Consider the following 11,363-nt stretch of genomic DNA (forward strand, 5'->3'; position numbering starts at 1 on the left):
TAGAGAACTATATATATATATAGAAATTTCTTACTAAAATATTGACTTTGTGTATGAGTTTATGAAAATCCACTAAAATGATCATATATAAGAGCATCTTCTTAGAATTTTTAGAAGAACTTCCGTTTTATTGTAGAAAAAAACGATATGATATATGGCCGCCCTAGAGACTATGTACTTTTTGTGTAGGACCCTCGTATTTTAGAACAAGAATCATTGACACAAAAACATTAATTCTTTAAAAGAAATTTAAAAAAAAAAATCATTGCTCAATAGACAATAATTCAACCACAACTTCCTTATCTATTTTCTTGTGCCTTGCTCTCAAAAGGTACGCCTTAAGTGAAAATGAAACGTGTACTGCAGATTATATAAGTTGCATAGACTTGACATATACTAACCCAAGTCCTAAAAGGACATATCGATGTTCCTAAAATGGATGAGATATATTGAAGGGAGATCACAGCGTAATGCTCCAACAAAGACCAACGATCATCATTTTCGAGTGGAGCGCTTTGTTTATGTCATTGATAAGCAACTTACGGAATTAGATAATCGCTACGATGAGTTAAATACTAAGTTGATTATTTGTTTGTCATGTTTGAGTCTAGATGATTCGTTTGTAGTGTTTGACAAATAGAAGCTACTTCGTCTTGCTCAAGTTATTTTTCAAAAAAAAAAAATTCTCAAATATTGCATGGGATTATTAGTCTTGCAAAGACAATGGTGGAGAAAGAAAGGGTTCATCTATCAATTTATCGTGTGTATTTGCTTATTGTATTGACTTTAATATTTACCGGTTGCAACTGATTTAATAGAGAAAACATTTTTTGCCATGAATATTATTAAGGGCCCGTGCCTCAACACAATATAAGAGATCAATGGCTCACTGACAGGTTAATTATTTAGCTTGAGATCAACCTTGTGTCTTTTTTTGTTCATTGTTTTGCACATCAACTTTGACAAGATCTTATTGTCATATCAAAGATAATATGCAGAAATTTCACTTTTTCCTCTTTGACTAATAATGTAGTTAATATTGTTGGAGTATCACGTAAGCGTAAGTCATGATACATTTGGAAAATGATTTACTATCAATTGAATGAGGCTTAAATCATGAAACTAGTCTCAAATGTGCTAGTGATACACGTTAATACTCACATTATGGCAGAATGCTTGGTTTGATTTCCACGTTCTTATCTATTGTGAATGTATTGAAATGGTCACAGATGATCGCCACAACGATACTGTAAGTGAAGCACGTTATTGTTACAAATACAAACTTTTTGATTTTGTGTTTTACATATTTTTTGAGAGATTGGGCTTAGGAGTCGCAATTGGCACAAAGATTACAAAAGAAATATCAAGAGAGAGGCAATGAATTTAGTCAAAGCATAAGCAACAACTATGCTATATGAGGAATAGAAGGTTTGATATTTTGGTTGATCAAGCATCTTCTTTTTATTTCAAACATCATATATATTGAGGTTCTTAAATGGATGAGACATACATAAATGGAGGGAGGTCACGAAGTAATGCTACAACAAAGACATACCATCATCATTATCGTGTGGAGGGCTTTGTTTATGTCATCAATGAGCAAGTTGGGAAATTAGATGATCGATTAATGAGTTAAATACTTAATTGCTTATTTGTTTGGCATGTTTTTGTTAGTAGCTTTTGACAAACAAAAACTTTGTCTTTCTCAAAATTTTCCTCAAATTTTTCGCATAAATCAAGCACTTGTAGATCAACTTGGGACATATATTCGGTCAGTGATTTTTTTTCAATTGCATGAAATTATTAGTGTTGCGAAGACGATGGTGGAGAAAAGGGTGCATTTATCATTTAATCATGTGTATTTACTTATTACATTGACTTTGCTTTTACCGGTTGCCCGATTTCAACTGCAAAGTGGAAAAGTCAGTTTTCCGCATGATTATATATATACACACACACAAGCGATACTACTACTTAATTTACACTTGGAAAGGGATTTGAATCTGAGACAAATTGGGTTGAAGAGGAATGCCCTAACTGCCATGTCAGTCTAATTGTACAACAAAATGTGAGATCAGTGATTGAGTGATAGCTTTATTGCTTAGATTGAAAAAGATGTTTTTGCTTGTATTGACTATAATGCTACATTTTCAGAATATGAAAACTCGTCGTGGACAATTATAGTTCTAATTAATATTATAGGGGACATCCCGAATTGGTGAGACCTTATCAACCAATGCTACCACAATAACAAGACTACACTTTTAGCACCCGTTGCAGATCTTCCTCAGTTGAAATACGAAACAAGGAGCAGATAATCTGAAATAACTGGAACCCTCATGAGAATAAATCTTGGCCTAGAGCAACCAAAGAAGGTTGAAGAATTTGGCATCATCTCATACTCACAGGAACACATGATGAGGTTAATGAGTAAAGAAAGTTGCAAGTCCATTGATTGAGACTTGCCTTTAGGTCCAGTTGAAGCTAATAAAGAACACAATTCTACAACATGTAGTAGATGTTTATCTTTGCTTCACAAATTTTAGCATGAAGTTTTTGACCGAAAAGAAAATTTTTGTATAACTTTGTATTCTCATTATTTGTTTCCCTTTGTCCGTAAAGTGTAAAGCATGTGATAGTACTGCTTTATTTCTTTCGTTCTTTTTTGGTAAATGATAGTGCTGCTCAATTCGAACCCAACGCTTTGGTAAAATTTAAAAAACAAGAATATATTTCATACATTATTATAAAATGCTCATTTGCGACCAAAAGGTCACGAGTTCGAGTCGTGAAAATAACGTCTTAGCAAAGCAAGAGCATGGTTGTGTGCACTAAACATTCTTTTCCTGACCCTTGCAACACGGAAAGATTTATTGGCTTGGGGTTACTCTTTTAAATGTAAAATGCTCCATTGCAATTACCAAGGATCACCTGATACTTTTGGTTAAAGCACTCTCTTTCTCTCTGATCAGTGCATAAACATACAAAAACCAATTAGTTTTCCATTGATTATATTTACTTACGAATAATATAATTGAATAGGATCTCAGAGATTGATAGGAAGGACATGCTTTTTTTCCACCCTTTCTCCTTTTGTTGCTTTCTTTTCTGTCTTTCTTGTCTCCTTGTCTTTCTTTAACTCTCCTTTTACTTTTCCTTTTCTTTTGTTTCTTTTCCTCTGATTTCTGAGAGCGGTACCCGATTCTTATCTCTCCCACGGCAGCCCCCATTCATCCACACACCAGAGGCTTAATATTTATATATATTGAATTTAACAACATAGAAATTGAATTTAAAAACATAGAAATTGAATTAGGTTTAATTTAATTTAATTATATCCCTATTCAATTTCAATGTGACCTGCCCAAAGTGAACTCCAAATTGGGTTTCGTGGGGGTTACGCTTGTCCCTCCAGCTGAAATGGTTGTTGAGGAGCTGCTTATATCTGATATTTTCTCATAACTTAATCCTTTTGGATCTATCATGTTCGTGTCCTCCCTCTGCAACAAAATATTTATGCAAAATTATAAATAAATATACAAAAAAAGAATAAAAAGCCAAACAAAAGATATGTGTGAACTGGGAAGGCGGGAATCAAAGGACATTTGACTGCTCCCACTTGGAATAATTGAACACTAATTTATCAAAGGAAAGAGAAACTTTGAAAGAGTACAGTAGAAAGTAGAAAGCCTGCACAAACTGAGCAACTCCCAAAACATTATTCTCTCTATAGCTATATAGCTCTTTACATTTTCATCAATTATCATATATATATTTGTTGGAAACTTCATGTGATAGCTTTTGACCATGTATTTTTCTATAGATATAATTCATCTCGTGACAATAGCTAGTCTCCAATTTCATGCATGGTCAACCTATGGGGCTTGTGCGTCAAATGGGTTAGGTTTTCGGTCTAGGGCTAGGAGTTTATAAATATTGCGATGAATGAGAGGGCTTTCTGTAAATTTATATTAAATAAATGGGAGAAAAAGGCTTCACCTTTTACTTATTTATATATTTCCCTTTTTTCACTAGTGGAAGATTTACATGGAAAATATATATACTGAGAATAATGAACAAGGTTTTGCATATCACAAAGGACATGTGAAATATGACAGAATTAACCCTTCAATTTTTAAGGGAACCAGCTTTTGAAAAGCGTATATATTATCCCTTTTATCCTCTAAATGTGTAATGTGCACGATTTGGTGGAAACAAGATGGAAACACAATTACCTTTAATTTTGTTCATTGATTCCATGACATGACATTTATATACATATATATAAGTGATATATACATGAAAAGCGTAAAACATTGCAAGGTAAATCTTAATGTGCATAGTTTGGAAATAATGTACATAAATTCAAAAAGTATTGAATTGGTACCTCCTGATCATCGAGAGATGGTATAATATTTGCAGGTGCAGAATCCTTTGGGTTTGCATGCACCCAAGCTTCTCTGCTGCAAACCAACAGATTGAGAGAATATTATCTTTCAGTGGAAGCCATGCATGCAGATGAAAAAGCAAACTGAGAAAAAAGAAAGCAATCTTTTACTTGTGTCTTATTTATATACATCTTTCTCTCTCTCCGCTCGCACTTTAATCTTTACATTTGTGCTGATTGAAATAAAGTTGAACTCCCACGTGACATCCATTCACTATTCAAATGAATGAATGTAGCTAACAATTCACGGACTACAAGAAACTTTCAAAGGGCTTACAGCTTTGGCACAAAGATTTCTGCTAGGGTTTAACTTTGGCCCTAAGTTTTCTAAAGTTTAGGCCCCTTTTGATCATATATGCATGTATATGTACGTCTCTCTCTCTATATATATACATACGTATACATAGCTCTATATTCAAGCCCCACAAAATCCAAAGGAAAGAGATATCTCCATCGATTTTTGATAGTCAAATGAGAGTCCCAAATCTTGGAGAAATTTGGAACATTAGCTAGAGGTTTCTTTGGGTCAAGATCACTCGAGTGTGGGTGCGTTTCTTTTTACTTTCTTTTCACCATGTACCCACAGCCCACTTGATGAAAGAGGTTATAATTACCCTATCATGATCTTAGATATGGAGTTTCTGTCAATTTTCTAGGATGTCTCTGTGGTGCACTGAGACTGACAAAAATGAAATCATCATCATTACTTATTCTTTTTGTGATTTCTTGCATGCAAGTATGAGCGCCATGCACGCATATTTAATTGATCTTTAAACCGTTACACAAGGCAACCTAGACAACAACAAACATATATATACATTGAAATATTTGCTGCAATGTTTTTTTCTTATACCTTAATTCTTCTTTCACTGACTCAAACCAAAGGCTAGAAATGAATTCATCATCAACAACCAAATAGTAAAGTAAATAAAAATAGAGAAGAGCGACATGCAAGTCCCTTTTGTTGGTCTCTGTGCAAAAAATCAATACTAATATGCAATTTAATTAGCGTTTAATTAGTGTGTTACCTTGAAGAATTGCTCCAGAGGCCGTAGTACTCCTTATTATCTTGAGCAGTAGTCGATCTTGATCCGTGCTGAGCTGATGGTAGCTGCTCACAAGACCTTCTTGGGTTCTGAAGTTCATACATTATGTCTTCAGTGGTGTCCCCAGATGAAGCATTTTCATATACATCACTTTGTCCTGTGCCACAGAATGATAAAATTAATTAATATTAAGAACCCCTTAAAATAAAACAAATATACCACAATATTATTTTCTAGAAAAAGTAGAGACGTTAACTATTAACCTGAAGAGGCCGCTGCTTTATCGGTGGTTTTCACCGTCCTGTACATCTGCAATATTTGGAATAAATATTAATAAAAAAATAATCATTTATGTTTAGCATAGGTAATACATCATTACACTTATAATTTGGGACGTAATTTGACCAAATGAAAAAAACAGTACAAATACATACAGAAATAATTATATGGATGATGTTGCAAGATTCCATTGTTCATGTATGAATGTATGCATAATGCATATGAATATGTCTGTTAAAGAACTATGGTTAGAGATGCAGGACAAGGTGTGGTTAGAATGGAACCCATGGATCTGAGCTGATGAAGATATCATTGAGAAATGATGATGTTTGTGTACTTGTTTATTTGTTTCTTTTTCTTTATATATATTTGTTTAATAAATATATTATATATATAAATAAAAGAAACTATTATTAGCAATTTTAAAAATCACATTTTACATTATTTATAAGTATATTTTTTTTTAATTATAAAAAATTTGAAGCACAAAATAAATTTTTTAAAATACTAATAATAATTTTCTAAATAAATACAAAAGATAGATTGATGGATGGAGTGTTTTGAGCTTGTCAGGATCGGCTTGGCTATACTATACGAGCTACGACGACTTATTTTTGAATTCCTTGGGCTTTGTCATACTCAATTTCTGAAATCGATGCATGCATCTCACATCTCAGTTGTCAGTAGCATACTCTCTCTCTTTCCTTTTTTTTTCATCTCTCTTTCTCCCTCTACAGAGGAGAGAGAGGCCAGAGAGAAGAGAGAGAGAGAGAGAGCATTGATTATTTATCTCACTAACTTGGGATGGATGGTTCATTCTTCCAAGCAAAAAGCTGTTCATTATGAGCTTACAGAAGAAGAAGAAGCAGAGCCATCAGATCTAATCTATCTATATAAAATCTGTCGCAAATAGAAAGAAAAACAGTCTCTTCGGCACTGCACAGAAACAACGCCATTGGAGTTTGTCACACACACATATATAATAATTAACACATAGCTAGCACCTTCCTAATGTATAATATTAACTAACTAATGAAGTTTGTAAAAATCTTAAACTCAGAGAGAGAGAGAGAGAGAGAGAGAGAGAGAACTGCAATCTTCAAGTTAATTAAACGTAGTACAAAATTTCAAGAACTAAATTAATTAAAGATGGAAGCTAGAACAAAAGCCAAACATGCATGGCTAGCTAGCTATATACACAAATGCAGTCAAAGGTGTTCCTAAGCTCTCTATTGCACAAAATTACCAATACAAGTAGAAGTAGAAGAAGAAGAAGAAGAAGACGCATAAAAAAAAGAATTAAAGATAGGTTGTTACCTGTAAATGAGATTTAACATGTGCCAATGTGAGATCTTTGACATCCATAAGCTCAAGAACTGACTTTGGTGTAGCCCCTAATCATAATTAAATAAAAACCAACTTCATCAATAAATTAGCAGAACATTATTAATTTAACACAAAAACAAAAGAAGCAAGAAAATGAAAAGAATTAGAAGTGAGTGAGAGAGTGAGTGCTCAGTACTGACTTTCATGGCCACCCAAAAGCTCAACGGCGTGAACAAAGCGGGCGTGAAGAGTAGTAGTCCAACGCATCCGAGGGGCTCTTATGCTCCGTTTGGCCGGAAAGCGAGAGAAAATCCGGGATCTTAGAAGACCGCCATGATGACCTTGATGATGATGATGAGCAGCTGCCTGAAATAGTGGGGTTGAACTAGTAATTGTAGAGGTGGAGGTTGCGGTATTATTGTCGAAATTAACTGGCTTTTGTGAAGAAGAAAATGGGAAGAAATTATTAGGGGGAGGAGGAGGAGGGTTTTGGTACAGTGGAATTCCTCTAATGGGTCTCAAAAACCCAAGCAGCTCATCCGATTGCTGTAATTCTTGTTGCACATCTGCCTGGGGAACTTGGGGAAAGTAGTGGCTTTGCTGAAACTGAAAGGGATGGAAAAGATTGCCATTAACACCATTACAGCTAGTACCGGCTGTAATATTATTGTAGTGTTGAGGACGATGATTGGTATTCGAAAGCTCGTCAGAGGTGGAGTTTCGGGAGTCCAAGGCTCTCCTCCAAAACCCCAAATCCACCCCCTCCTGATGACGTTTATGACTGCTTCTCCTCCAACTAGTTGATGAGGAGGAGGACGAGGGTTTGCTGTTTGGAGGGCTAATTTGTAGAGATAAGTCCGGTTGTGCAGGGAACAGCTCCATCAACCCACCTCCCTCTCTTAATCTCCTTCTCCTAAACCCTATACAGATATATCTAGCTACTTTACAATTCCCTCCTGTATATTTATGAGCACTTTCTTCTTCCTTGTGCTGAGAAATAACTCTGTGTGTTTGTATATATGTATTGTGTGAGCTAGGTAGATAGCTTCCTTGGTGATCTGATTAGGGTTAGAGATTTTCAGGTGTTGGAGAGATTTCTGGGTATTTTGTGTAGATGGGGTTTGATCAATTTGTGTGTGGGGGTAGTTGCAGAGAGCTTTCAGATTGAGATGAGAGAGGGAGAGAGAGAGAGAGAGAGAGAGAGAGAAATGACAAGGTATGAAGTGAATGGTTTGTGTGAAGTATATGTGAGAAAATGACACTTGAGGGGGGCTCTATAGAAAGAGAAATTAAGAGAGAGAAACAAGGGAAGGTGTTTGTTTCTTTTGTGGACGTGGGGGTAGGGTACCACTACTAGCTAGGGTAAGAAAGCAATATAAAGATGAACAGTAAATAAAGTATGACACATTTTTTCTTTCTAATCACTTGATTCCTTCTTTATTTTTGAAGAAAAAAAAAGGGTAATTAAGTAGTAATATTTGTTCAATTAAATTTTACACGGATTTGTGGTATTTTGTATAACTATATATAAAAGTACTGTGATGCCTTTTCTTTAGAGGAGAAAGGAAAAAGAAAGCCAAAAAAGAAAATTTGAGTGTAAATGAACTTTAACGTGTGCATATGCCCCTCTTCAAGACTTCAACAACACATGTTTGTAAAACTTTTTCTACCCCCCACACGTAAACAGAGTCTTTGAACAGAAACCTTTGGTTTGTTTGTGCTCCTTTTTATAAACCCTAAGACCAACAAACCCCTTGGTTTGTTTATGATTGAACACTAATTTCCACGGTCTAGGGTTTAGAATAATTGTCTCTAATTTTCTCCACCTTGAGTCTTTGTTTGTTTTTTCAATCACCAAAGAGTCATGATCATCACCATCATGATGATGAACTTTAATTAATTTCCACAAACGACATCATTCTTCTTTTTGTTTAACTATAAAGATTAAACCCAACATTGGATAATATTTAGCTAATTTTTTTTTTAGAAATTAATGTCTTTTATACCTTCTAATAATTTTTCTTTCATGGTCGGTACCAGTCATAAAACTCTAGAGTTCGATCTTCATATAAGGATTTAATGTATCTTTGCAGAGTTAAATCTTGCATAAAACTCATACAAACTGAGTGTAAATACCATTGTAGCTGGACTTTTCAATTAATTTCTATGGTATGTTTTAGTACCACTGAGTAGCCCGAAAAATTTGATACAAAGTAGTCTAAAAAATTAACAATTAGATGTAAGGATCTAATGGATTCTGACTTCGCTTATAATAGATTGACATGTGTGCAATAATTTGTTTTGTTTTGTTTTTTATGAATTATTTTTGTATACACATGTTGACTTTGATTGACACAAATGTAGGAATATGTCTTTTAGTCTTCTTTTAAATGTCTTTCAGTTTTTCTTTTAAATGATGTGTATAATTGAAAGTGCTTTTAAAATAACTAAAATTTCTTTTAAATCACCAAAAGCACTTCTGATAATGTTTGACAGAAATGTTCAAAGTTCTGTTTGATTAAAAAAAAACTCGAAGGGTTTTTCAAAAAAAAAAAAAAAAATCAGCTATGTACTTCTTTTAATTAAGAAACGTTTTTAGCACTTATGAACAACTAACATTCTTATTAAAAATTTCGACGTGTCATATAAAAATGCTTTTAAATAAGTTCTTTCCAGAGAATAATTTTCACATGGACCCCAAAATGTGGAGAGAAATTAATTGAAGGTACCATGCTTGTGGCGGTTAGTTGTAAGGATGGTCCTTCCAAATGTGAGAGGGTAGTGGGAAAGTCAAATTTACCAATCTACGGGCTAGTTAGGGGTTGATGTGTTTTTTCTTAAAAAAAGTGCTTCTATTGTACTTTAGAAATAATCAACAGTAAAATGAAGCAATTGAGTGTTTGATAAAATGTATTTTTAAAAATGTTGTGAGTATGAAAAGCAATGTAAAAACGTTTGATAAATTTTCAATGTAAAATGATATAATTGTATATAGTGACAAAAATAGACATAGTAGTGGGGGTGGTGGCAACGAGCGGTGGAAATGGTGATGATGGCAGCGACAATAGTGGGGGTGTGGTAATGGTTCCAATAGTATGGTGTGGTAGTTGGAGTGTACATGTAGCATGGTGGTAGCGGTAGGGTGGTGGTTGCAGCGTTGTTGGATGTGGTAGGCGATAATGGTGTAATGCTAGTGGTTGTAGTTGTAGGTAGTAGCGACGACAATGGTGGCCATGACAATGGCAATAACAGTAGCGGCGGCAGTGGGGCTAGTGATGGTGATGGTGATGGCAGCAACAATAGTAAGGGTATGGTGGTTGGGGTGGTAGTGGTGGTGAGTGTGATGGTGGCAATGTCGGTGATAGTTATGGCGACAGTAATGACAACATGGTGGTGGTAATGGCAGTTGTGGTGCTAGTGGTGGCAATTTGGTTTTAGTGGTGGTAGTGATGGTGGTAGTGATGGTAGTGGTGGTGGTGACGAACATGACAGTGGTGTTAATGGCAACGATGGTGGTGGTAATGGTAGTGATAATGTAAGATTAATAATGATAAGTTGTGATGGTCACTTTATTTTCCAAGGGTAAAATGTACGTAGAAGGATAAATAAAGCTATTTTCAAAATTAATGAAGGTATTTCATAAATTAAAAATATTCATTTAAAGACTCAACTCTGCTTTTTATAATTTTATAATAAGGAGCTTTTAAAAGTAACATGCATGTTGTATTTAAAAGTTGATGTCGGAAGACCATTGCTTTAAAAATAAGTATAATATTTTATTTTTACCAAACACTTTTTATTGTTTAACTTTAAGTAAAGTAATTTTTTTTTGTGAAAAAAGCAAAACCAAACCAGACCTACATCTACATAATGTAAGAACATTGGCATGTAATAGGGGTAATCATGTCTTTTCAGGTACTAAAAACTGCCTTGCACTCTGGTCACCAACCACGTGTAGCAAACAGAAAATGTTAGGCTGGGTTGAAGAACAATGGTCAATTTTTTTACAAGAACATATACCACACCTTGCGATTTGTCCTGTGACACCATACAACAGGGCATGTCTGGCGTACAAAGTTTAATTACCACAATGTGCCAACGGTTATCTTTTCTACCAATTACAATTAGAGACAAAATCTAGGGGATATGAATTGAAACTTGACTTCCAAAGATATATTTCACTAGAAATTGAATGAAATCTTGATTAAAAGAATGTTGCACAAATTAGGGATCTTGTGGTAAATTGCTGAATGGATGGGCTACCA

At 34.5% G+C, this 11,363-nt stretch overlaps 1 protein-coding gene across 2 annotated transcripts; it reads right to left on the reverse strand.

The window, feature by feature from the left end:
* Nucleotides 1–2,982: 2,982 nt before the first annotated feature.
* Nucleotides 2,983–8,358, reverse strand: LOC137710907 (putative transcription factor KAN2). Of its 2 annotated transcripts, none has more exons than XM_068450066.2 (6): nucleotides 7,299–8,358; nucleotides 7,090–7,166; nucleotides 5,757–5,802; nucleotides 5,476–5,650; nucleotides 4,388–4,463; nucleotides 2,983–3,500 (listed from the first exon to the last, which is right to left on the reverse strand). In XM_068450066.2, the coding sequence occupies exons 1-6, from the start codon at nucleotides 7,978–7,980 to the stop codon at nucleotides 3,351–3,353; spliced, it is 1,206 nt and encodes a 401-aa protein (XP_068306167.2). In that variant the 5' UTR covers nucleotides 7,981–8,358; the 3' UTR covers nucleotides 2,983–3,350. The 2 variants fall into 2 exon arrangements, with proteins under 2 accessions (XP_068306167.2, XP_068306166.2); XM_068450065.2 differs by having other exon boundaries at nucleotides 4,388–4,460; nucleotides 7,299–8,347.
* Between the last annotated feature and the right edge of the window lie 3,005 nt (nucleotides 8,359–11,363).

Source organism: Pyrus communis, chromosome 6, assembly GCF_041283825.1.
Source record: "Pyrus communis isolate YQ-2024b chromosome 6, ASM4128382v1, whole genome shotgun sequence".
NCBI lineage: Eukaryota > Viridiplantae > Streptophyta > Magnoliopsida > Rosales > Rosaceae > Pyrus > Pyrus communis.

Bases quoted from the DNA above. Each gene is read 5' to 3' on its own strand.
- LOC137710907 (XM_068450066.2), bottom strand. From the start codon at position 7,980: ATGGAGCTGTTCCCTGCACAACCGGACTTATCTCTACAAATTAGCCCT. The intron at 5,803-7,089 runs GTAACAACCTAT...CAAATATTGCAG, and splicing joins ATGTTAAATCTCATTTACAG to ATGTACAGGACGGTGAAAAC. The intron at 4,464-5,475 runs GTAACACACTAA...GTTGGTTTGCAG, and splicing joins CTCTGGAGCAATTCTTCAAG to CAGAGAAGCTTGGGTGCATG.